At 38.5% G+C, this 27,619-nt stretch overlaps 1 protein-coding gene across 2 annotated transcripts; it reads right to left on the bottom strand.

Annotated features, from left to right (window-relative positions):
* Positions 1 to 250: 250 nt before the first annotated feature.
* Positions 251 to 15,761, bottom strand: NOAZFP (nucleolar atypical zinc finger). 2 transcript variants are annotated; one of them, XM_002716941.6, is made up of 10 exons: positions 15,569 to 15,761; positions 14,033 to 14,161; positions 10,481 to 10,500; positions 10,306 to 10,376; positions 7,473 to 7,552; positions 5,629 to 5,755; positions 5,077 to 5,181; positions 3,879 to 3,925; positions 2,351 to 2,468; positions 251 to 1,217 (listed from the first exon to the last, which is right to left on the bottom strand). In XM_002716941.6, exons 2-10 carry the CDS (start codon positions 14,150 to 14,152, stop codon positions 943 to 945), a joined length of 963 nt encoding a protein of 320 aa, XP_002716987.3. In that variant the 5' UTR covers positions 14,153 to 14,161; positions 15,569 to 15,761; the 3' UTR covers positions 251 to 942. The 2 variants fall into 2 exon arrangements, with proteins under 2 accessions (XP_002716987.3, XP_089158582.1); XM_089302456.1 differs by lacking the exons at positions 10,306 to 10,376; positions 10,481 to 10,500.
* Positions 15,762 to 27,619: the final 11,858 nt, after the last annotated feature.

A 27,619-nucleotide genomic window follows, 5' to 3' on the forward strand; every position in this document is an offset into this window, starting at 1 on the left:
ATCCCTTTCTATCACTATACCACTTCAATTCCTGGTCAATGTAAAGTTATAACAACTGGAACTTGTGCAAGGGCTGTCCATTTCCACCTTCCATCAAACATCGGGTTGTGCTGCATATCCTTGTGTCTACCATGTAATAAACCACTGCTATCTATTTCTATATTTGACAAACAATAAAGCAGTTTACCAAAAATACTGAAATGTTTTCCAAAATAAGTAAAAAAATTGAGAATAAATGTTCAAAGGTATATATAAGTGAAACACTAATTTATTAAAAAAATAAATTTCCTGAGCAACACATCTGTAATGATGGCACTTCATTATGTCTCTAAAAATGGTGAGCAGTCACCTTTGTCAATACATTTAGGCATTAGTAATAGGTACTGTTCAGGACATATACTGTGAAGAGATGGACTGAGTCAGTTGCTAAAACAAATACTGTGACTACTTAAGATAATATAATATTTAATGAAAATTTAGATTATAGCATATTCATTTTCTGGACAGACATAAAAGCAAAAATACAGTAATTCATTTTATCCACGACTACATTTTATAAAATCAGATACAGTGAATTTATAAGCAGTGTTTTAATAAAAACAGTAATTTAATTTCAAATAAATATATTACCTATTCCTTTATCCTATATATAGGGATCTAATTGGCAAGCCTACTAGATTACAGAGACCAGTAATAATCTAATTCATGATGCCTCATTTGCTTGAATCAATAAACATCTTACATTTGAACCTTATTTTTTATGCTATAAGCTTGATTATTAATTCCTATAAAAATGCTATGCCCCACAAGTTGGCCCAGTAAATGTGACTAGTCTTTTGCCCAAGGCCAAATGCTAGTACTTTGAATATCTGCACACGATTCATCAAGCACACACACATTCCTGCTTCTCTCACACAAGGTCACCAAGGGCAAGCAGCTCTCCTAGTTCTCTTGCTCCTCATAATGAGCATAACCGCTAGCATAAGTCCTTCCTAAATTCAAATTTGTAAACAAATCTGATGACTCAGCATCTGAATCCTTTCCACCTTCATATTCTTCCTCCTCATCATCCTCTGCTTCGTACTCATCCTCCTCCTCATCATGGTAGCCACTCTCCCCATATTTGTCAGATGAAAGGTTCTTCCAATAAGCATCATACCCAGAAGCTCCATCGCCCTCTTCACCTCCAGCCTGCCTGCCAAATTTCAAGGAGCGTGCTACAAAAGAGACATACATATTGGGGTTTTTGTTAGTTCCAATTCTCCAAATACTCATTTTCCTAATATATAAAATCACATGAGCTTCACTGAATGCTTCTTATTCCCAAATGGAAAAGTAGATGATATTTCCTTAGTTTTCTCAGGACTATACACACACCATAACAAGTAATAAAGATGATAGTAGCTTTTCGTTAAATGTACAAAAAGTTAGAAAACAAAATGTAGATAAATGTTAACTCTTTGAAGATAGTAAGGTGCATTAAAAGTTAAAACACCCTTCATTCGGTCAACTAAAGTTTATTTCCAAATCACAAAATCAAACAACACAGTTGATTTCATGACCCTACATTTTCCCTAGGATGGCTTTTTTATAATACAAGTATCCTGGAAAACAAAACTTTGCTTTCTTCTGCCTTAGTAGCAATACAAATGTTAGTGCAAAGGATCAGAAAAACCAATCTCACTTCATTGTGCTACTACGTCCTTAATTAAACAAAGTATTATCAGTTGTTCAAAATTATGGTTCCATTCCACTGTGTTTGATAAACAAATTTGTCTTTAACAAAACTGTTAGCTACACATTTGTAGTAGTCTTATTCCTTCATGAAAAAGTTATATAAAGCCAGAAAACAATTTCCTATAGTACTAATATATTATATATGCATAGTGCTGAAATACTACACACCTAAGAATCGTTTCAGAATAACTTTTGACTTCCAGCTACTAAAGATTATCAACACTTGAATAACACTTGAATATTAAAGATTTATAGTCACTTAATTATTAGTAAGGAAGACTTAGCAAACACAGAAAAATCATTTTTCCATCCTAAACATCAGTAGTCACCAATAGTAACTGAGGCAAATGCCAAATATAAATGTGGATATTGAGATACATATATAAGTGTGTGTGTGTGTGTGTGTGTGTGTGTATTAAGTAGAAAAATTTTAGCCATATACTTTTCAAGGCTATAAAATTACCCATATTAAGAGAGCACCTCATCTTTTCAAAGCAGCAGCAACAGTAAGAAAAACAAGGGAAAAGATAAACCGGGGGAAAAGATAAAAAGATAAAGTTTAAGCACTTTGGAAAAGCAAAGCACTCCATTGGTATCTTAAGAAGGGCCTTACTTGACATGCTGAGATCCTTGGTCTCCTGAGTTTCATGTCCACATTTAGGACAAGGAGGTTGCTTTCCTTTTTCTTGCTTAAACACTTTACTCCTTGTATGATCATCACAGAAACAAGCCTATAAAGGACAAGTGAAAATACATAATTAAATAAATAAAAATATAAGAATATATAAGAAGACATCAATCAATATTCCAAGAAAATTCAAAGATGCAGACTTGGTAAGGCAGAGATGAAGAACTTTGTTGAGACTAGTTAACACTCCTGATTTCAATTTCTTGAAGAGTAATAGTTTTTCTGGAACTCTTCTGAACCAAGACCAAATACAAGACAGAGACTAACTATACACAGAGTATGACAAGTAGGCATAAGTATTCATTCATAGATATCTGCGTATTCATCAAGTCCCTGATGACATAATGGTGAACAGTATTTACCACACAAAGTATACAGTCTAACTGGAATAGTGAAGAGGCCATTAGAAGTCACTAAGCATTGAAAGGAAGTGCAGACAAAAGGTACTAAACCAGACATGAGATTTCATGGAAGACTTTCTGAGACATGACATCTTAGCTGAGGCAAGTGCAGTAGAGTAAGCAAAGACTGAAGAGGTTTTCTATGCACAATGACACAGCACAGGCCACACCTGAAAGGTGAGAGCACAAACACCTTCCACACACTGAAAGCCATCTGGTTAACCGGAGTGAAGCTGGGAGAGCACCACAAGAATGCAAGAACCCCAAAATTTTTCCGAGAGGCAGTGAACTGGCTGCATCTGTTTAGTGATCATTCACAGAAATGCAGGAGACTAAGGAAATGGAACATTAAGGAAATCTTTCACTTTACCCAAACTCTTCTAAGAAGGTGCATTTTGACATTAATTAAGATACTTCCAGGGCAGGCATCTGGCAGAGTAGTTACGACACCTGCATTCCACAAAGTACGGTGATTCCATTCCTAGCTCAAACACCTGATTACAGCTTCCTGTTAATGCAGACTCTGGGAGACACTGGTGCTGACTCAAGTAACTGGGTTCTTGCAATCCATGGATTGTGTTCCCACCTCCTAGCTTCAACCCAGTCAAGGCCCAGCTATTGTGGACATTTGGGCAGTAAACCAGCAGATACAAGGTCTCTCTCTCTCTCTTTCTCCCTATTATGTCTACTGCTATTTCTGCCTCTCAAATAAATAAAAATTAGATACACACTTTTTATAAGCACACACACATACATATATTTATAAAATACTTTGGTCAGAACGTTCTCCATAAACATAGGTATAAGAAACACTTAGCCAGGACCCCAGAGACATGTGCACTAGTGACAACTCTACCATAAGCCACTGGAAAACCACTGGAAAGTCATTTAAGCTTTAGTTTCAATTACACAATGTCAAAAGTGAATGATTAAACTGCATAATTCTTAATTAAGGTCCTGTATAAATTGATTACAACTATAAATAATCCAAGGACCGCTGTGGAAATACAGAGACTAAAAACAGAGTCTAAAAAGAAAATATATAACTATACCTTACAACGGAGACATGAATGCTGACCAAGCCGATTGCATGAAACACCTATGGAAGATAGATACATCTTTAAATCCTGTCAGTAATTCAGTTCTTCTATTTTTCCTTTGTTTACCAAAGCACTAAGATTCCTCATTGGGATTAGTGAATTACCAATCACAGTCTCTTAGGTTCAAATTCTATAAAACACACAAGCTCCCAAATCTCAAATTAAAAATTCAATTTTTATGTTACACATTATGCAAAAGTCTAAGGTAAATATGCTAACTAGCTATATACTTTGAGATGCTCTTTGAGAATTTTCTATATAAATATTACAAGCATTTGATATATATACACAAGGTGTATATACACACACACACACACACACACATACACAAATGTGTACAGTATGCGTATGCTGTATGTCTACCTTAGATCAAAGACATTAATTTTATAGTTGAGTACAGGAATTAGCATTTCTTACCAGAAAGAGAAACTAAAGGAAATTATTATCTGGGAGAATATGTCATTTTACTATGATAGTAACTACCATTTAATAAGGACTAAATGCCGGGTTCACACAGGAAGGCTTTATATGGATTCTCATTTCAATTAACCTTTTGAGGAAGAAATTCTCCTCAAAGATAAGGACTATTAACCTGGTCAGCAACACTGGTCCTTGACTGGAAATTACATGAGAATCATGCATGCAGGTTAAATACTGATGCCTGGCACCCACCACAGACTTGTAAGATGGAATATCCAAGGATGAAGTCATGGTATTTGTATTTATTTAAAACCTCCACAGGTACTTCTGATGTGCACTCCTGTGTAAGAATCATGGGTACCAACTGGCAGGTCCAAACTTGGTTACTGTCACTTATCAGAGGACATTTGGAACTAAGAATAGGGGTAATGGAGGGGGTTTGGTTGTTGTAACTTGAAAGTGAAAATGATACTTGGTACTAAGGACCAGATATACTACAAGCCTTGCAAAGCCTGAAGCCCACAAAATGAAGAACTGAAACAACCACTGGCCTCCCTGTTGAAACCTTCAGGATTATGTGGTTTCATTTTCTTCTAGAAACAGAAAATTGATATTGAGTTAAATTACCATAAGAGACTACACAAAAAAATGCAATTTCTTTTTCATGAACATTTATACTATCCAGAATATTAAGCATAAAGAACATCTGAGATTAAGAAAACAAACTTACATTTAAATGTTTCTGCCTCTAAAACCTGGCAGCTGGCTTGATGTTCAAATTGATCATCTTCACAGAGAAAATTATGGCAAAAAGAGCAACTGAATATTCTGCCTCCTATTGATTAAAAAATGAAAACAGGATAAAACTTTATTGTAAAAATATAATATCTATAAAACTGAAAATATAGAGCAAATCATTTCAGAGGTACACCAAAATTACACATCAAAATTGAACAGTAATTTTTGTTCTAATGAAAACTAAATTAAAAACTACTAAAGTTCTTGAAATTGAACTTTAAAAATGTGGGTTCCCTATCTCTCCTGACTACTCATGTAATATAATGCTCGAAGAGGCTACCTACTCTCTACCTGCTTAAGTAAACAGTATCACAGACTATTAATGCTCAGATAAATCCCTTTTCCAATAAATTGAATATCAAAACTGTACTAATAGTTAAGGTTAACAATACCCTGGAAAAAAACATTTTTAAATAGCATTTAGAATGTTTATCAGTCAGCTGTCGTTTAGCGCAAAGCTTACTGTTTACATCTTATCACTCACCATGATCCCATACACCTCGTTCACACTCAACACACTCAGCGTCAGTAAGAGGGCAGGCACAGGCATGTGTACTGAGACATTTCCTACCATGGCACACCCAAGCTTCACAGAAGTCACATATTGCACCCTGCAACCAAGAAACAAGAAAATCTATTCACTGTCACTTGACCCACTGCAACTGTTATTTAACAAATGGTAACCATAAAAACCACATGTATATAGCAACACATCAACGCTCAATGATAGTAACCTACTTTCATTAAAGAAAAGACTTAACTGCTCACTCTAAGTCAACTACCTCACTAACAGTAATATTCATGATACACAAAACATAGCCATAAATCAAAATAAAAAGCTAGGGGAGACCATACACATACGCTATTATAAATTTAAGTCAAGGGAGCTAGGAGTGCTGCCTTCAAAATGAATTCTGATTCAAAGAAGTTTGGAACTAACAGTTTAAGCCTTCTTGTCTATAACAATCCCTGAATTTTTAAATACTACCACTTCTGATATAAGATTACTTATCTGTATAACCTATAAAACAATCATATAGCTTTTTCTTAAGGGAAATACTACATTTCTTCCATCTCCCTTTTTCTTTTAAGGCAACTTATGTTTGAAACCATTATTACATTTTTCAGTGGAAAAATATTGAAAGTAAAATATATGAAACTACACAACAAGGTAAGACTCTCCAATTCTGTAGAAAGTTAAGACTGTGAGAATTTGTCTTTCAATAGCACACTGACACCTACAGAATATTAAAAGCTAGAACAAAATTTGAGAGTAGATGATTGCTCCTTTAAAAATTAAGAATTTGAGGCCCCAAAGTGAACCCGAGTTCCTGATTTAGATTACAATTGAACTGAGTTTTAAATCTAGATCTTCTGAATCTCAGTTCAGCAGTCTATTATTCAAAGCTCTGTGACAAAAACAGTAAAGACTGATTATCAGTGAGTGTAACCACGAAATCCTCAAGTATAATTTTATCTCTTAGATCATTCCAGGTTCTAACATGGAGAAGACACTCTCAAAGGAAGACATCTAGGAGAAGTTAAAAGAGGTAAAGTACAGGGAGGGGTTCAAAAAAAAAAAACCAAAAAAAAAAAAAAAAAAAAAACAAGGGATAATATGGCTACCATTCCCATACCTGTAAGCAAAGAGAAAAACCCAATGAAGAAGACTATACAAGAAAAAAAGGCCTGTCTCATGACAGAAAATTGTATATCTATTCACAAAAACAGTACTGCTTTCTGCATTTGGACTAGACATCAGAAGTAAAAATCACAACAAAATACATTTTTAAAAGGAAAACATGTTTTAGTGAAAAAGAGAACATATAATCCAATTGTTCTATTATTTAAAATACTGAATTTCCTTAGAAAATCCTACATTAATAAAGAGATTATATGTTAAGTATACGTACTTTTGTGAACTATAATACTTAGAAAAACTATTAATCCTAGGTTCTTCTGGAAGTCAAATAAGGCTGCCCTTCTAACTAAAGGCTTGAATGTTGGTTAGACTGTGCTTTCAGTAAACAGTATTTTGTTTTACAGTCTGATTAGAACATTACAAAAGTACCACTGAGAACTTTTGCTTCAATCAACAAAAATTAAGTTTCCACGCTTTGGACATTTTCCCAATAAGAAAAAAATGAGCCCCAAACAAGTGGGTTATGAGGGAAATATACAAAGAGCATGCCAGAGAAAAACTAGGTAACCAGAGAATGACTGAAACAAGGGATGAAGCACAGAAAAAAAAAACACCAATTGGTCAAAATGACTTTTCCTTATCCTTACAAACCTACTGGGTCTAAGAAATAATGACAAGAAGCTTACCACCATTGCAAGGCCAGTACTATACACACCAGCATGCTTTATGACACAATCAGAAGATTTCATCATGCATTTTGTTTTCCCTAGTAAAGAAAAAAGTTTGCACTATTACTTCTGCAAGATAGAACATGTAAGTATTTACCAATTCTTTTTTCCTACCCCAAGCTCCTATGGAAATAATTTAAAATCAAACAGAATGGAATAAGTATCATTTACAACTTAAATAAAGATAAAACGAAGATCTTATTATCTGCATCAGAAGTACTGGGATTAAAATTTATTATTAAATCTGCTAAAACATTATATAAAAATAATTTAAATGCTAATAGACATTTGTACTAGAATCAGAAATTCCAATTTATGTTTGTATTAATAACTATTTTGTGGCTGGCGCTGTGCCGCAGTGGGTTAACACCCTGGCCTGAGGCACCAGCATCCCATATGGATGCCGGTTCATGACCTGGCTGCTCCACTTCCAATCCAGCTCTCTGCTCTGGCCTGGGAAAGCAGTAGAAGATGGCCCAAGTCTTTGGGCCCCTGCACCCGTGTAGGAAACCCGGAAGAAGTTCCTGGCTCCTGGCTTCAGATCGGCGCAGCTCCGGCCATTGTAGCCAACTGGGGAGTGAACCATTGGATGGAAGACCTCTCTCTCTCTGCCTCTCCTCTCTCTGTGTAACTCTGATTTTCAAATAAATAAAGAAATCTTTAAAAAAAATTATTATTTTGACACTTTAAAATGTGCTAATTTTCAAATGGATCAAAATAGACTTCTAAAAGCCACAATCTAAAATGAATTTTACATCTTATAATTCACAATAAACAGTCTTTTCTGAAGTTATTATTTATTCCTTAACAGAATACTGCAAACCAAACCAAACAACTTAATGCTCAACCAACTCATCTAACAAACTTACTTGTATTAAAAAAATTACAAACATAGCTCCCAGATAACCATTTTCCCATCAGAAACTTGAAATTGTGCCCAAGTGCCAAAAAACAAAAATATGTTGTTAAAGCTAAAAAAATATGACATAGCCACAGAAATTCTGATCTAGCAGCACATTACCAACCCAAAACACGGTCAGCAAAACCGATCATCAGACACTACATGAAGATTGATGATGACACATTAATTTTCCATCTGAGACCCCACAAAGTGGAACACTAAACAAAGAGAAGGTGCTCAATTTTCCATGAAGGACCACGTTAGAAAACAGGAAATGGGGAGAAAAACTGGAAACTAAGCAGCAGTTATCCAACTGCAGCATGTCTAACATAAGAATCAGTAAGTAGAAAACACATCCAAGTAAAGCACTGCAAAATTCAAGGCCAGAGACACAGAAAATGTGGGAAGGACAGAGCAAGATCTATCTTAATCTTCCAACAAAATCTATTTTCTCACACTACATTGATTAGATTTATATAAAATGAGGATATGAACATCAGCAGATGAGAGTTCTCCATCTAGGCCAGTTTTCTCTTTTTCATTAATTGTAAAACTGAAAAGATACCTTTTCTGAAATCTAAAACTACACTAGGGTTATAGCTCTAAAAATTACTAACTTACTGTGACATTATCATACATAAGCACACATAAATGAGCACATCCCAAACCATTACACTTGACACTACTATCCCGTAAGTAAAGAGGATAGCTGTTCAAGTAAGTCAGGAGCAAATCCAGAGTGAATAACGCTAATCAGGTTTCTTTATTGCAAGTCTTCAGGACATGTAACAAATATGTAACAAAACCTCCCAGGTAGCAATGAGGATGAAACCTGTAGCATTTCTCAACTGTATGTATTTTTTTCAAGAAATATCTATCTCAGGTAGTCTGTACAAGACACTGCTGCTCTATAAAGTATCATATAGTTTTATACTAACTAATCATTTCAGGAGAAATTTCTACCTATACTTGAGAACTGGGTACATGACTTAGGAACTCTACTTCAATCACTTGTGAACACATTTGAAGAAATTCAAGAATCGTGTGATAAGTGCCAAAAGAAAAACCACTGATCACAAAATTAGCACTGATTAAAACAGTAGAATAAAATTATTCTCAATGGCACAACAGAATACAGGCAATATTAGCAAGAAACAAAATCTAGAAAATCAACAATAAGGGAGGTGGGCATCTGAAATACTGATAAAGACACAGCTTGGGACACCTCTATCCTGAGTGCCTGGATTCGAATCGCAGCTCCTCTTCCTATTCTAGCTTCCTGTAACGCACACCCTGAGAAGCAGAAGGTGATGGCTCAAGAGGCTGGGTTCCTAACACCAATGTGGGAGACCCAGTAGAGTTCAAGGCTCTTGGCTTCAGTCTGGTCAGTACCCGCTTATGGCAGGAATTTGTAGAGTAAACCAAAGACCTTTGTCTCTTTGTCTCTCAGTATGTCTCTGCCTCTCAAATAAAAAGTGAATTAAACATTTAAAATTTAAAAAAAAAGAAACAGATATTGACAAGACTAAAGTAGTCTAATAAATTCAAGATCAATTAAATGTTATTAATCTGATACCTGCTCTGTTAATGTTTAAAAGAACGTGTTGGGGAGCTGGCATTGTGGTTCAGTGCTTAAGCCATCACCTGTAAAACAACATGTTGGTAACTTGGATCTAAATGCTATCTTAATTATTTTCTGGCATTACATCAAACAGGTAAAGCTAAGACGTGGCAAGTTTTTGGTAGACTAAGTAACATTTTATGTTATTTTACTAATAGTGAGGTATATTATTGTAAGCAATAAAGAGAAACTCTCAAGTTCAAACTAATTAACTTCCAAATACTTGATTAAAAATAAAAGGCATGTGTACTTAATTATTATATACTTACCACACTGTGCACAAATTGGCAGCTTCTGTACAGAATTACAAAAGTAGCAAAATGCTCTATTCTTCTGCCGTCTTGTCATGTAAAATAAAAATTTTAAATATGGTAAATTTCATATAAAAGGTGAGTGGCACTGTTTTATTATGTGTACACAGTAAAAGGAATAAATAAAATTTACCTCTGACACTTGTCACATTCCTATAAAATGTAAAAAACATAACATTAATTTTTCTGCTGGCTGAAAATTGCAAATTTACTCGCTTTATAAAGAATACCTTTATATTCTTAACTCAAAATGTGATACTACCCCAAACCCTCCCAACCCCATTCATGTACAAAGGATCTATAGGTATTTAAGCAACAAAGGTATACTCTAGGCACTGGGCACATCACTCTAGAGGAAGTGGCATTATCACAAAGGAGTCTAAATTTGATGGTGTTCTATTTTTAAACTCTTTTTTAAGGAATTAAATACTACAGAATGGAGGTTAAAACACACACACACACACACACACACACACACACACACTGGAACAATAAATACTAAACTTCACAGAAAGCCCAGATTCCTAACTATGGTCTTAAACACAAATTGTCCTCCACAATCTAGTCCCTGACCGCTTTACAAACCTTGCTGACATATTCCCTTCAGATTCAAGTCAGTAACAGTCATATATTGCCCAGTTCAATCTTATACTCCTTTTTCCTGTTCTTTCTAGCTCTCTTTCGCTAAGGACCACAGCTGGTGCTACATGGGCACTCTCTTCTCTCTCTGCCTCCCCACCCCTTCTCCCTTCAGGCAATCCTCTGACCCACTCATAATGGGTATTTCTCCTTGTAGGGCTGCACACACTCACGCATGAGTGTATATCTGCTCTTTCACTGTTAAATAAATCCCGTTCTTATTTGCGTACATTTTAAAAAAAATGTTTCCGCAAATATACCTCATAGAAGTTCCGGTGACAATGCTACCTCTGTGAACGAGATACCCTCCACACAAGCTAGATTTTTTCACCTCTTGTTCCTAATAAAGTCACTGTACCTTTCTTAACACACTAAAATCTAGTTCTCATTATATGCACAAATGTATACCATAAGACATAATTACTTATTGTTTTGTCTGCTCAGTACTTCTCTTCTCTGGAAAAGACCTTGACATACAATGGAATCCCCACTGCCATGACTGTGCTATATAATTTTACCTTCCCTAAATTTTAGTAAATTTTAGTACTGGGATGGGCACTAGCTCAAGCTCAGACTATCAGACTCCTTGCTTCTCTGAGTGCTACAATATGTGACGGAAGACAGGCAATAACTATAAAGTCAAACACACAAAGTCAGAGAAATGGAAGAAACCAGTTTGTTTGTTTGCTTACTTTTGACAGGCAGAGTTAGACAGTGAGAGAGAGAGAGAGACAGAGAGAAAGGTCTTCCTTCTGTTGGTTCACCCCCCAGGTGGATGCTACGGCCAGCGCATTGCGCCGATCTGAAGCCAGGAGCCAGGTGCTTCCTCCTGGTCTCCCATGGGGTGCAGGGTCCAAGCACTTGGGCCATCTTCCACTGCTTTCCCGGGACACAGCAGAGAGCTGGACTGGAAGAGGAGCAACCGGGACAGAACCGGCGCCCCAATTGGGACTAGAACCCGGAGTACTGGCACCACAGGCGGAGGATTAGCCTAGTGAGCTGTGGCGCCGGCCGAAACCAAAGTTTTTAAAAAGCCAAAGATGGAACCACAAGCTGTTTTAGGTTGCAGTTGTCCTTGAGTGCCAGCTATATCCTTCCCTTTTCCAGCTACATGGGCTATTTCATTATCCATTCATTTCTAACATTTAATAAACAAATAGGTCCTAAATAATAAACAACACAACTGAGCTTTAGGCTTGAGAAAATAGGAACATGTCAGTCATCTCTGTATTCCCCAAAGTGGCTAAAATAGTTCACAGGAGATGTATAATAAATGTCTGACAAATGAAATCACATTAAGCATTCCATATATGTTTGATGAAACAAAAGAGGAGAAGAAGGTCAGTGGGAATAGAAACATGCTCAAAGAAAGGAAAGAGATAATGATGACAAAATCTTTTACTTTCTCACAACTTTCACAATTCAAAGCAGCCAAAAATTGTCAAGACTACCCCACTGAGCACAGGCAGCTAAGGTAACAGAACAAGACGCCATAAGAGACGCCAACAACTTGGAAAGTTCAGAAAAGAGAAGTCACATGGGTGAATAATTGCTAAGAGAAAATGACAACATGAACAGTGATTTTTTCAAACGGTGACATTCAAATGGCCAACACACATATGAAAAAATGCCCAGGATCCCTAGCCATCAGGGAAATGCAAATAAAAACCACAATAAGGTTTCACTTCACCTTAGTTAGAATGGCTACCATCCAAAAATCAAAAAACAATAAATACTGGTGAAGATGTGGGGAAAATGGTGCCCTAATAGACTGTTAGTTCAATCATTACAGAAGACAGCAGGGAGATAGCTCAGAAATCTGAAAATATATGACCCAGCAACCCCACTCTTGGGAATTCACCTAAACAAAATGAAATCAGCATATGAAAGTTACCTGTCCCCCGGGTTTACTACAGCTCAATTCACAGAAGCTAAGATATGTAATCAACCCAGATGTCCATCAATTGATGACTAGATAAAGAAAATGTGGTATATATTCACAACGGAATACCACTCAGCCATAAAAATGAATGAAATCCTGTCTTTTGCAACAAAATAGATATAAATGGAGATCACGATGCTTGGTGAAATAAGCCAGTCCCAAAAATACAAATATGTTTTCTCTGATATAAGGCAGTTTATATAGAATAGCAACAACACAAAAGTGTAAGAATGAAATGGGCATCTTATGATTTTATTATTGTTTTTAGCCCTTGTCTATAGTCCTGTGAACAGTGGTCTTTCTCTTTTTACTCATTGAACACATGGTTAGTGGTACATTAAGCCCATGATTATAAAGTACATTAGAAGTATGTTATTGGAGCTGGCGCTGTGGCACAGTGGGCTAAGCCTCTGCTTGAGGCGTATGGGATGCTGGTTCATGTTCCAGCTGCTCCTCTTGCAATCCAGCTCTCTGCTGTGGTCTGGAAAAGCAGCAGAAGTGCTTGGGCCCCTGCGCCCAAGTAGGACACTCAGAAGACAACACACTCCTGGCTCCGGCTTCGGATCAGCTCAGCTCCCACCACTGCAGCAATGGATGGAAGACCTTCCTCTCTTTCTCTCCCTTTCTCTGTAACTCTACCTCTCAAATAAATAAATTTTTTTTAAATTATGCTATTGCAAAAATTAAAGGAAAAAATAAGAAAGGAAGGAAGGAGAGAGGATTAAGGAAGGGAGGGAGGGAAGTATGGTTATCTTTTTAGAATTATATCTAGGAACCACATGAAATCTGTTTTCTTTATAGTAATAAAGGTGTTTAAGGAAGGAAAAAATACAACCATAAAATGTTATATAATGTGTATTATACATAATATATATAACAAAAAATGTTATCTTATTATCCGTTGTTAAATATTTGTTACCAATAGTGTTTTGAGGTAATATTCTAGATTTCAATCAAAAAAATCACTGCTCTTCAGTGTTAAGTGAAAACAATGAGAACGCCTCTAATACATACTTCAAATTCAGTAATCAAAGGTGCATTTCAGGTAAAATACTATACAGTTTTTCAACTGTCACGTGATATTAAAAAAAAAAAAGCTGTTACCATGGAAGCATTACACGGGTGTTTAGCTAAATCTACAGTGCTTCTGGAGGCTCTTAGTTGTTTTTCACGTTCCCGGCGGTTTTCGGCCTTTTTCCTCGCACCAGTCTTTTTTTTGGGCATTTTTCCCTCCTTCCATAAAAGAGAACAGAAAAGCTGTAATAGGTTGCCTTTAATATTTTAATGAATTAAGACTTAGTATAATGAAATCTTCTTATTCTCAAATTTTAAGTTCAATTCTGTCATTTTTACATTAAGCATAAATATTCCAAATAAAATGGATGACTTAAGACACTCACTAGCAAAAACATTGTCAAAAAACAGAAATGTCAAAATATTCTACCCTGGGGTGAGAGTTTGGTATAGCAACTAGGATACCACTTGGGACCTCTGCATCCCATATTTGAGGGTCTGGGTTTAAGTCTCTGCTCAGCTCAGGATTCCAACTTCCTGCTAATGCATACCCTGGAAAGCAGCAGGTAGTGGTTCAAACATTTGGGTTCCTGTTATTCACATGGGGACCTGGACTGAATCTGAACTTCACCCAGCCATGGAATTGTAGCCCTCACTGCCTTTCAAATAAGTATTAAAAAAAAAAAAAACTATCATAAAAGCCAAAGTAGTTTCTTTTCCCATAAGAAAAAGTTTCTCTGATGTTAAGTATTCTGCACTTTATTTAACAAAATTCATTAGGCATACATTAACAAGAAATCATTAAAAAGTGCAATATTTACCTACTTTAAATCACTAATCACTTTAAGCTATATATTCGATAACCTGATGCTGCCAAACTTGAAAAAAAAAACTATTTTCTCTATGTAACATCTACATAAAACTGTTAACCGAGTCACGTGACATCTCTAACCACAAAATCAAACCACTCTCTAAAAAGATATTAAAGGCATTACAGTGGCTTTGACTCTGAAAGCTTATCTTCTCTCCGTGCAGTGAACATATAATTTTAACTGGGTTCAAGTTGAGGCTTACGAGCATACACGTTACACCAATTAAAGGACTTTAAAATCGGCTTTCCTTAAGTTGTAAGAAATATCACACGTAGAAAAACAAGATCTTTCTAAACCGAAGTTGTGTGCAATGTCCACATCAAAAATCAAGCGGCAGGCAGGGTGGGATCAACGCAGAAATCCGGACAGCCCAGCCACGAGTTCATAGATTGGCTAAGTAACGTCCAACCACTAGGACACTCGTGCAACATTTAAATAGACCAAATCTGTACAGGGCAGTGCCCTGGCCAAAACACTAAGCAACAATCCCGAGATCACGCGGGCGAATTCTGCTCCCGGAGTTGTCCGTGAACCCACCGGGAAAGTGGAGTCTCGTTTTCTTATCCCCGCCGATTTGTTTTGGACACCTAAGAATGAAACCCTCCTCTTAACCTTACACGGGGTCAAACCCTTCTCCGGTAACGCTGCACACTGCCCCGGTCACCCGGCGGCTTTGAACGGGAAGGCAGGAGCAGGAAGGGGCGCCACGCGGCTCCGCCAGCCCACGACCGTCACCGCCCGCGGGCGACCCTACCTCGAGCGCGCGCCGGGCCGACCAGGCTCGGCCTAGCGGGGAGGCCGGGATCGCTCCCGGGACGGAGGGACAGGGAGCGGCGTGAGGCCGGCTCGCGACCGCAGGAAATCCAATCCGCGAGCCAGCCCTCCAGCGACAGAGCCACTAACACCCACAAACAGGGCAGGCTTCGGACATTCGGAGCCCGGCCGGAAGTCCTCTTACGTGCCAGCGTCCTGACGGCGCACGTCGACAGGAAGCGGCCCGCCCCCTCTGTTGGCCCCGCCCCGCCCCGGCGCGGCCCGGCGCGGCCCGGCCCACCTGTGCTTGTGGCTCCTCTTCCTAGACTGAGGATTTGGAGAGGAGGGATGGGAAGCCAGGGAAAAGAGGGAAGCTGGGGAAACAGACGTGGAGAAAAAGAATGGCGAACTCTAAAAGGAGAGAAGTAGAAAAGGAGGAATGCACTCACAAACTTACTACTGGCTCAGCGACTCGGATGGCAAATTCTTCCCCGAATCTTTAGCAAACCTTTCCGCTCCTTGCGTCTTGCGCACCTCACCTCCCACCTTGTGTCGGTTGCTGCACGAGAGCTGCACCTCCAGTTGCCTGATGACGTTTCCTACCACCCTGCTTCGCCTCCTTCCTCTGTGCCGTAGGATTCCACTGCTCAAAACTCTCCTGCATTCTCTTTCTCTAGTGTGTGCCCTCCCTGGGCTTAGCTGAAGTCTGACTGCCCTCTCCAGCAAGGCTCCCTTGCTCTAAACTTCTCCCAAGGTGAAGGGGAAGCCAGGGCGCTTGCACCCCAGGGCCACACCTCATATCTCTCTGGCCACTCCACCTTACTTCCTTCAGTGCTGCTGTTTTACACCCAGTTATTGGTGAAAAAAGCTGGGACCCGATTTTCAACTTCTGCCATCACCCTTAGTCACACTAACATTTAGATGGAAGGCTCTTTACTCTTGGGCCCTTGATTTCACCTCCAGCAGTCATTACGTCCACTCCACTAGGCATTGGTATTCATGGGTATACCTTGGGCCTTAATAAATGGAGCTGTATACCTTAAATCCAAAATGCAAATGTCCAACCACATGACCTCCTATCTTGTCAACTCTTATCCTCAATTTTCTCTCCCAATAGAGACTTGGAAACTCGAACCCGCTGTTCTCTCCCCAACAATCATCCCTTGGCTTCTTCCCTTTTTTTGTATTCCCAGGCTACAAAACAGGCATCTCTTCCATCACAATTTGCCATGGTTTCTTTCTGATCAGATCAATTAGGGCATTCCTAGTTCTAGTAGTTCAACATTCCTTCCTTCCTTCCTTCCTTCCTTCCTTCCTTCCTCCTCCTCATTCTTCTTCTTTTCTCTCTCTCTCTCTCTCTTTCTCTTTTTCTTTCACTTAAGAAAAAATTAAGAAAAAAAGTCACACCATCATGATTCTATTCCAAATGAATGGTCACCTGTCTCTTCAAGTTTCTCAAATTTGCCATCAGGTGGCATACAATTCAAATCACTAATCCCATTTTAGTTTCTGATGTCTTTGAATCCCGGGGCATCATCTGTCTTGGGTTCGTTTTCCAAGGAAGTGTACAATGAGTCAAAGATGACTATAAAGGGTGTAGTAGGGAATGTTTTGATGGAAAACGCCTGTGTGGAAGGGGTAATGGCACAATTAGAGAAACGAAAGGGTGTAGACCTGCAGCATACTACCAAGGAAGGGCTTAATTTATAACCTGAGGTGTCCTTTAGAATTGTGTTGAGCTAGGGAAAATGGACTGAGCCTTTTTAAACATTAGCATTCAGTCATTGGATGAGGGATATGAAGGGAAAGGGGTGTACTCTGGGCCAGAAGCATTAGAATCTTCCTGAAGAGCACCGATGACTTTACCGTGTTAGCTTGCTGTACTCCCAGCAGCTTAGGAAATCAGACTTTTCCTTTCTGAAGAGGAACTCATTACAAAGAGTGATGGAAAAATAAATATGTAGACCAAGACAAGGAATCTTTACTGTTCGTGGACACTCAATGAAAGAATTCCAAAGGATTTACTTCAGGAAAAATGAAAATGAAAATGGTGAATGAAAAAATCAAGTGAAATACATTATATGGAAAATTGTAAAGCAAAGTAAATAGTCATATACACTAGTAAAAATACCAAAACTTGCCTTAAAATGATATCAACTTCAGATTTTTGTCATCTCCAGGAAGAAATAAGAAATAGAAGATGTGGGACATAAGCTATACTTTTAGTTTCCTGAAAATATTAACTTTCGAAAAAATATATAATACCTCAACATACACCAGAACGGCTAAAATATGCAAGATTGATAATACCAAGTCATGGTAAAGATGTGGAGCATCACGGCTAGTGCTGTGGGACAGTGGGTTAAGCCACTGTCTGTGACACAAGTGTCCCATGTGAGCACCAGTTCAAGTCCCAGCTGCCCCACTTCCAATCCAGCTCTCTGCCAATGCACCTGGGAAAGCAGCAGAAGGTGGTCCAAGTGTTTCCCTGCCATGCACCTGGAAGAACTGGATGAAGCTCCTGGCTCCTGGCTCCTGGCTCCTGGCTTCTGGCTCCTGGCTTCAGCTGTTGCTGCCATGTGGGAAGTGAATGAGTTTATGGAAGATATAACACATACCATCAGTCTCTCCCTCTTTCTCTATAACTCTACCTTTCAAATAAATAAATAAGTCTTAAAAAGCGATTGGGCGGTTGCCCCTCTTCCAGGCCAGCTCTCTGCTGTGGCCAGGGAGTGCAGTGGAGGATGCACCCCATGGGAGACCAGGAGAAGCACCTGGCTCCTGCCTTTGGATCAGCGTGGTGCGCCGCACTGCAGCGCGCTGGCCGCGGCGGCCATCGGAGGGTGAACCAACGGCAAAGGAAGACCTTTCTCTCTGTCTCTCTCTCTCTCACTGTCCACTCTGCCTGTCCAGAAAAAAATAAAAAAAAAAAAGCAATTGGGAACATCTTACTTGGAGAAACACATTCATTTTTAGGAAATATAAATTGAGAATACTTTGAAATTATTTAGCATAGTGTATTAAAATATAGATAAATAGATATATACCCTAAATGCAAATATGTATTTTCTAAAATATATGTAAAATAATGTTTATGGCCACACTATTTGCAATAGCCCCCAAACTAGAAACATCCCAATTATCCCTTAACAAGAAAATGAATAAGTGAATCATGACATAGTCACGTAACAAAATGTACACCAACAAGACTAGACAGACATCAAACTCACCTAATAGTATGAAAGAACCTCATAAAAATAATACCAAGAAACCCACAACCAATAAAATGGGGGCAGAAAAGCACATTACAATTCCACTCAAATATTGTCAGAAGTAGTCAGGTTACAAGTCAAGACAGTGGTTTCAAGAGAACTGGAAATATTTTATTTATGATAACTGTGATCAAACTTCTAATTTCCTTCTTTCAGTGAGAAAGTAAAATATCTATTCATTTGTCTTCTTGAAACATACTTGCATTTACATGATAGGTCCTTCTCAAAAAGGAACAAGAAAACATCTTTATTTCTTTCCTTTTATTTTTATTTTTATTTTTTTTTGACAGGCAGAGTGGACAGTGAGAGAGAGAGACAGAGAGAAAGGTCTTCCTTTTGCCGTTGGTTCACCCCCCAATGGCCGCTGCGGCGCACCGCACTGATCCAAAGGCAGGAGCCAGGTGCTTCTCCTGGTCTCCCATGGGGTGCAGGGCCCAAGCACTTGGGCCATCCTCCACTGCACTCCCTGGCCACAGCAGAGAGCTGGCCTGGAAGAGGGGCAACCGGGACAGAATCCGGCGCCCCGACCAGGCCTAGAACCCGGTGTGCTGGCACCGCAAGGCGGAGGATTAGTCTAGTGAGCCGCGGCGGCGGCCGAGAACATCTTTATTTCAAGTCCTCAACCCCATGGCTCAGGCCCAGGCATATTTGTGACTCATTTGCAGGACACAAATGTGCAAGGTCAGAGGATTTGGAGTTTGAGACTGTAGGACCCCATTCAAGGACTTTTCATTGTGGCTTCCATTTAATAATTAAAGTTTGTTTATTTCTGAAAACAAAAATTAATTTCCTAATATATTATATGCATGAAATATAATATTATTCAGCCTTTGAAAAGAAGATAATCCTGTCTTATGCAACAATGTGTGTGAGGCTTCAGGACATTATTCCAAGTGAAACAAGCCAGCCACTAAATGACAAATACTTCACAATTCCAGTTAGGTGTAGATATTCAAAACAGTCAAACTCATAAAGGCAGAGAGTAGAATGGTGGTTGCCAGGGGCAGGAGTGGAAAGACATGAGGGGTTGCCATTCAATTGGGTATAAAGTTTCCCTAATGCAAAATGAATATATTCTAGAGATCTGTACAATATTGTGCCTATAGATAACAATACTGCACTGTGCAGTTAAAATTTATTGAAAGGATAGATCTCATGGTATGTGTTCTTGCCACAATATTTTTTTAAGCTTTCATCCATTCCAAGTCCAAACACCTATGTTGCTCATGTTTTGTGCATTCCACCATTCTTATGTATCAAAAGGGATAATTGTGCCTTGCAAAATAACTGCATGGCTGATTCCACCTACCTGTTTTAAAGCAGCACATTTTTTTTGGTTAGGCTAATAAATGATCCTTTAACAAGTGATTATGTATGATTAAAACTCCTTTTACAGTTCACAGCTACCTATCACCTTATGTCTCTCTTTTTCTCTAGTTATCACACTCTAGTATCTTCAAGTTCATTGTATGGTAGATAGGATGTTAAGCACCTTCCTAGACCAATTAGCTTTGGGAAGAGGGACAGGTTTCAATGTATCTTTATGATACCTATACAGCCCTTCATAAGATACTAAAATTTTCACATTCATTGTTATATTCATACTCACAAAATTACACTGTGAAGCAGATAGCATCTCCCTTTTACAAATAGAAAGGTGAAAGTTAGTTTTGTTTATCAAAATAATGATCTGTGCTCCAAATTCAATTTATCATCTATTCCCAAAAGACTTCTTCTGGGTGTCTTAACCCAGTGCACGCAGGACAGCGATCCATCTGGTGAAGTCAGAAATTTGAGAGTCAGCCCAGACACTTTCATCTCTCTAATGTATCAGTCTATTCACTAAGCCTTTAAGGTGACCTCCAAATTATTTATCAAGTGCATTCTGTCAACTAAGTCCATATCTCCATTTCTGGCGAGGTGTCCAGAGAAACTCTGGGAAGACGGAGCACAAAAAATTCTGGATAAAACAAAAGCAAAACACTCAGAAAGTTTTAGTTACATGACTAATCCAGAAAGAAAACAATAAAAGCTTGAGAAAATTAAGAGGAATGGAAGAGTGGGAAAACAGAGAGTAATCAGCTCTGGAGCTGGCATATGGCTGGGGATACCTAAAATTCTCCAGTAATTTAAAACTTGGATTCAATGTAGCTTGGGCACTGGAGATAGAGGCCCTGTGACTAGGACAAGCAGGAATTCGGGTTGGAGACTTACTTAAAGCTAGGATTCTACAAAAGACAATATTCCCAGTGGGGGGAGAGAGAGAGAGAGAGAGAGAGAGAGAGAGAGAGAGAAGGAGGGAAAGAAAGAGAAAGAAAAGAAAGAAAAAGAGGGGGCCTGGCGCCGTGGTTCACTTGGCTAATCCTCTGCCTGTGGCGCTGGCACCCCATATGGGCACCAGGTTCTAGTCCCGGTTGCTCCTCTTCCAGTCCAGCTCTCTGCTGTGGCCCGGGAAGGCAGTGAGGATGGCCCAAGTGCTTGGGCCCTGCATTCACATGGGAGACCAGGAGAAGCACCTGGCTCCTGGCTTCGAAAGAAAATCTTGTCTGGGCCAATGCTGTAGCATAACAACTTGAGCAGCTGCTTGTGATGCCAGAATCCCCTATCAAGGGCCAGTTCAAGTCCCAGTGACTCCCCTTCTGATCCAGCTTCTTGTAAATACTTCTGGGAACACAGCAGGAAATGACCCATGTATCTGGGCTCCTGTTACCATATGGGAGACCCACGTGGAGTTCCAGGCTCCTGGTTTCAGCCTGGACAGAGATGGCTGCAGAATTTTTGGAAACTGAACCAGCAGATAAATGACTCTTTCTGTCTCTTCCACTCACCCAGTCACTCTACTTTTCAAATAAATAAAATAAATCTTTAATAAATCTTTGCCAGATAGAGGAAGACAGTAAGAAGAACTTCCTGCGTCATTTTTGTTCCTTAGCAGAGTGGGGAAAAAATAACAAAAAGCACCATAAGATAATTCCCAAGTACATGACCACCTCCAAGCATCGTTGTGCTTGTTTGATTTTAGAGATTTTACCACTATATTTTACAGTGAATAGGAACACAAACAAGAGGACGCTGAAGTGGCTCAAGTATCTCACTATGTTTGATATCACTCCCCTACTGCTGCTAAGTCCCTTCTTCCCAGGCTTATTGAGAGGATTAAGTAAATGACAGAAGAAAAATCTCTGCTTAGTGCCTGGCACAGGGGAGACATGAAATCCAAGGTCCTTCTTCCTTTACTACCTGCCTTTAGAAGACCTGTAGCCCCTGCTGCTAGTTCAGCCCTTTTTCATCTTTCAGCCCTGCCTCCCTACTCCTTGGACTACAGCCTTTCCCTAACTGGTCTCTAAGAGATCCTCCAAATAATTCATTAAGGTATTCTCCATCTAATACAGGGAATCAGGGAGCACGGAGATGCAACATTGAACTCAGATTGGGTAGTTTGAGGTTCTATACCATGAAGACTCAGTGTTGAAAGCATCCACTCCGTTATTCTGGTTTCCTCCCCTATTATTTCTTCCCATTTCTTAAGGAATGATCATTATTGACACACTGTCTGAGGATGGAGTTTGAGATAGGAAATGAGTTTTTAAAAATTGATTAAATTTTTAAATTGATTAAAATCATTCATTTCCTATCTCAAACTCCATCCTCAGACAGTGTGTCAATAATGATCATTCCTTAAGAAATGGGAAGAAATAATAGGGAAGGAAACCAGAATAACAGAGTGGATGCTTTCAATACTTTGTCTTCATGGTATAGAACCTAATTGATTAAAATATTGACAGTAAAAATTACACAGCAAAGTCAAACTGCCCTATCTTCCAAACCTGAAAAGACATTTAACAGTTAATTTTAAATATAGATTGTGATTTTTATCCAATACAGACATCTAGTTGGCAATCATTAGCAGATGTCAAAAAATTAACATAAATTCAAATGAATGAAAATAGGTAAAAGGGATAGTCAGTCCGGTTACTTTCCTACTTGGGGACTAATGTATGAACAAGGCACAGGTAACACCAATGCCTTTAAAACAGACTCAATATGACAAATATTGAAGTACACTAACGGTTGTACTTGGGAAAAATAATAGAACATTACTACAAATAGAATCAGATCATTTTCTCACTGGGAGTGTAAAATGTGTTGATCATGATAAGTTTCTAAAATCAGATAACAACTATCGACTTAAAGTTTGGTCTCATTTTTCTTTGAGAGGATCAAATTATAACTTCAATAACTATTTCATGAAATAATAAGCATGGATGCATCTACTCTCCAGCTGCTTCCATAATTAGCCATAATAAAGCGAAACACTTTAAATTACCAAACATAAAATAGATGTGATTTGTCACCATGATTTTTGTCTAAAGTCTGCTACTGGAAGATATTAAGACAATAATTAAAAATTACCTCAAAATCAGATGCCAAATAAATCAGCAGAGAACTGCATTCAGTTGCATGTAACTGAAAACTTAAATAATAATAGATTCAACAAAGAAATTTATTTTTGTGTCATGTCACAAGAAATCCAGGACAGGTATGGTGGCTCAAAACCAGTACTGCTGAAGTCTTTGGGGATTCGTTTGGCCATGCTCTCAAGGATAATCATCCTCAAGCAAATTTTTAAGCAGAAAAATTGAGGAAGGAGAAAAGAGCAAAAGAATGTCTAATGATTATGTCAACTTTTGCATATAGGCTTTCCTGAAAGCCCAACCAAAGAGTGCTAGCTTCATGTTATTGGCCAATATCAAATCATATGCACATGCCCAATGTGAGAAACACTGGCATATGAAGCTTTGTAGCTGGGCACATTGCACCCCTGAATGAAATTAGAGTTCTGTCGTTAAAAGAGAAATGGATAATTGGGTATTAAGTGGGACACTAGCAATCTTGGTGACATAATAGTTTTTGATATTCTGCAAGACAAAAAATTTGAAACTATAAATACAATTTAATAATAAACATAGGTCCAGGGGCCAGTGTTGTGGCATAGCATGCTAAATTGCCACTTGCAAAGCCAGCATCCTGTATGAGAGCACTGGTTCTAGTCCTGCCTGCTCCATTTCTGATCCAGTTCCCTGACATTCCCCTAAGAAAGCAGTGGAAGATGGCCCAAGTACTTATATCCTTGCCACCACGTGTGAGACCCTGGCTCCTGGCCTTGATTTGGTCTAGCCCTGGCCATTGCATCCATTTGGGGAGTGAACCAGGGGTTGGAAGACCTCTCTCTCTGTGTCTGCTTCTCTCTCCTGGGCATGTGCACTTTCTATTTCGCTCTCCCTCTTCATGTGTCTTTCGAGTAAATAAAACAAATGTTGCAAAAATATATGCATTCAAATGGAATACAGTGGTTCTTAAAAATCCCTTTCAGTGTAAAACAATTCAGTCCTACATGAAGCAGATTTTCAATGTGTTGTTGAGATCATAAGAAGTAAAACATTATTTAGCAACATTACCTTCTCCCCAAGAAAAATGCTGGAACTGTGGCCAAGATGTTAAAGGTAAAATAAGACGTAAAAATTATGTATCTGAGGGCAAAAATCAACATCAGCACAGCAATCTGAAGACTAAAGTTCTGCAAGCAACCACTTCAACCAGCTCAGAGGTTCGGGTTTCAACCTTGGACCTTGAAGGCAGCTGGTCCAGGGTCAGTGGTACTCACTGACTCTATTGAGCAGCAAACATAACACTCACTGAAAGAATGGAATGTCAACATAGGCTTCCAGATTGTCCACACTGAAGTTCAGTCAAGCATGAGATCACAGTACCAGATCATCAGATACACACAGAAGTGACTTAATACTATGACAAAATAAAAATATGAAAAAGGTGAATCATCACAATAACAGCTTAAAGATAAAAAATGTATATTTTCATCTCAATAGTTGAAAAATATTTACTCATTTCTTATTTTAAATATACCCATACAACCTAAAATTTCTCTTACTATTTCTACTGCTTTTTTTTCCTGTAAGTGATTTTGGCATTTTTAAGTAGACAGCCATATGATCTGTGACTAATTACTATTTTCTGTCTCCAGTTCCAGCTCCTTCCAACATAATGTCCTTGCCTTATCTTACTTGACCTGAGGGGACTTCCTATACAATGTCTAAAAGAGGCACTCAGCTCCACTCATCTGGGGCTCACTGATTGCCTGGGGAGGGTCACTGCTGTGGGATCTGCACTCACACTGAGGACTGTATGAATCCTTTGTGTGGTTCTGGACATTCTGTGGAAGACAGAATGGAGATACTTCAGAAATCTGAATACAGATCTATCACATGATCCAGGCATCCCACTCCTGGGAATTTACCCAAAGGAAATGAAATAAGCATATGAAAGAGTTATCTGTACTCCCACGTCTGTTGCAGCTCAGTTCACAATAGCTAAGATATGTAATCAACCCAGATGCCTGTCAACTGAAGACTCAATAAAGAAATTATGGGGAATGTACACTATTGAATACTATACAGCAGTAAATAAAATTAAATTCTGTCGTTAGAAAATGGATGCAACATTATACTTAGTGAAATATGGGAGTCTCCAAACAACAAATACCGTATATTCTCCCTTATCTGTGGTAAGTAACAGATTACCTAAAAGGTAATCTATAGAAGCGAAATTGCCACTTTGCGATGTGATCATTTTGAGTAGCCCTTTTCTCGACTGTTAAGGAACAGGTTTTTTTTTTTTTTTTTTTTTCATACTATTTGTTGAACTCTGTACTTAGTGTATGGTTAATCTTATTTGTACAAAGTTAATTGAAAATAGATCCTAGTAAAAAATACAAATAAGAGTAAGAGAGAGAGGAGGAAGAAGGGTGAGAGTGCAGGTGGGAGGGAGGGTAGGATGGGAAGACTCTTTATTGTCCTAAATCGTATTTATGAAATGCATGTAGCTTGTACACCTTAAATGAAAGTTTTCTGGGGGAAAAATAATAAAAGCGCCACTATGGAGGGCATCCTTGTCTGCTCTCATTAAAGAGACTGGCTTTATCATATTGCCATTAAAATGATGTTGGAAATTAAAGGTTTTTTCAGATACTTCGTATTTTGGGCAGGCAGGGAGCTAAGAATGTTACTTTATATTGCTTAGAGATTTGGTTTTAAATGCATCATGATGCAATCATGAACTTCTAATTTTAAAAAGACGAGTAACTCAATTGAAAAATAGGGAAATAATATGAACAGGCAATTCAGACAAGAAGATACAAATTGTGAATATGTATGAGAAGTTATTTTTAGCTTCATTAATAATCAAGTTATTTCACAGCTAGTCAAATACTCTAAAGAAATTCTTTAGCTGTACAGCAGAAAATATATGCAAGATTATTCACAGTAGAACAATAGAAACACAATGCAACTGGGGGCCCGCACTGTGTCCTAGCAGGCTAAGCCTTTGCCTGCAGTGCCAGCATCCCAAATGAGTGCTAATTCTTGTCCAGGCTGTTCCTCTTCTGATCCAGCACTCTGCTAAAGGCCTAGGAAAGCAGTGAAAGATGGCACAAGTGCTTGGGCCCCTGCACAGGCACGGGAGACCCAGAAGAAGCTTCTGGTTCCTAGCTTCTGATCAGCTGAGCTCTGGCCATTGCAGCCAACTGGGGAGTGAACCAGTGGATGGGAGACCTTTTTCTCTATCTCTCTTTCTCTCTGTCTGTAATTCTACTTCTCAAATAAATAAATAAATAAAATATTAACAAAAGAAAGAAGAAACACACTGCAAACAAACTTAACTAACAGAAATGGTTAAATATACCCCTATAACTTAAAGCTTCTTTAATAATTTTTCTGTAAGTAATTTTGGCTTTTTTCTGTAGATAATTATATCATCTGGAAAGTAGAACATAGGCAGAAGCTTTACCAAAAATTTGAAATTCATGTACAGTTGTTCATAATACACATTTTCCATGAACTTTCCAAAGTAATCTTGTACTGTTTTACATATAGCAATTATTAAATTTCTTACTGTAAATATGAATAATTATTTGTATATCCTTTCAATATTCCTGCCTTAATGGGATAGAAGATTTTTCATGGATCGTCAGTTTTATGTGTTTGCTGCTGCTAAAAATAGAAGATATTTTAGCTGGGCCATTTCCTAGGATTGTGTTTGAAATGAGCAACAGACAAAAACCAAGCTGGCATCCTCTTGCTAAAAATAAGCAGTAAATTCCTCAAGCTCAGTGTTTCTCAGCTGTGATGCAAACCTCCTATATGCAAGTATCCACCTGGTCCCTCTTCATCACTTCTCTGAGATTGGAGAACCAAGGGGAGCCAACGTGATCATGCTGATGCTGTGTTGTGCCATGAGTGCTAAATTCCTTTGGCCCTGACTAAAGAGGCCTGTGTCTTCTGCCAAGATCCATAACACAGTTGTAGGCTAACATTGAGCCTGCAAGATAGGATCAAATTGCAGACTCTTCATAGACCTTGACAGTAAGTTGGGAATCTTGACAGTCTTCAATAGACCTTGAATCTGTTTGTACTAAATAGCTATCTGGACTAGGAGAATCCAGTAACTTGCCTAGACATCTATTGCTTTTATGTAAAAGGAGAGAATTGATGTATGTAGTCTCTAACATTCAAGGGTTCTGTATTGTGTGAGCACAGCAAACATATTCTGAGACCTAGGGCAATGACACTCATCCACATGAAACGGAGCTTGTGAGGCAGGATGGAAACCCTTGCATTTCCAATTCCACACTGTGAATATCTGAATCTTAAATCATTGGGTCCTTTAGGGATGGTGTTGCCTTCCTCTCCCTCCCTTCTTTTTAT

The sequence above is a fragment of the Oryctolagus cuniculus genome, chromosome 8 (genome assembly GCF_051225735.1).
Source record: "Oryctolagus cuniculus isolate XC-2025 breed Fujian yellow rabbit chromosome 8, ASM5122573v1, whole genome shotgun sequence".
NCBI classification, from domain to species: Eukaryota; Metazoa; Chordata; class Mammalia; order Lagomorpha; family Leporidae; genus Oryctolagus; species Oryctolagus cuniculus.

What these genes read in the sequence shown, in the direction of transcription:
- NOAZFP (XM_002716941.6), bottom strand. Translation starts at nt 14,152, where the DNA reads ATGCCCAAAAAAAAGACTGGTGCGAGGAAAAAGGCCGAAAACCGCCGG. An exon ending in GTACTGGCCTTGCAATGGTG is followed by an intron (nt 5,756 to 7,472) that starts GTAAGCTTCTTG and finishes TCTTGGTTGCAG; the next exon opens with GGTGCAATATGTGACTTCTG. An exon ending in ATTCATGTCTCCGTTGTAAG is followed by an intron (nt 2,469 to 3,878) that starts GTATAGTTATAT and finishes TGTCCTTTATAG; the next exon opens with GCTTGTTTCTGTGATGATCA.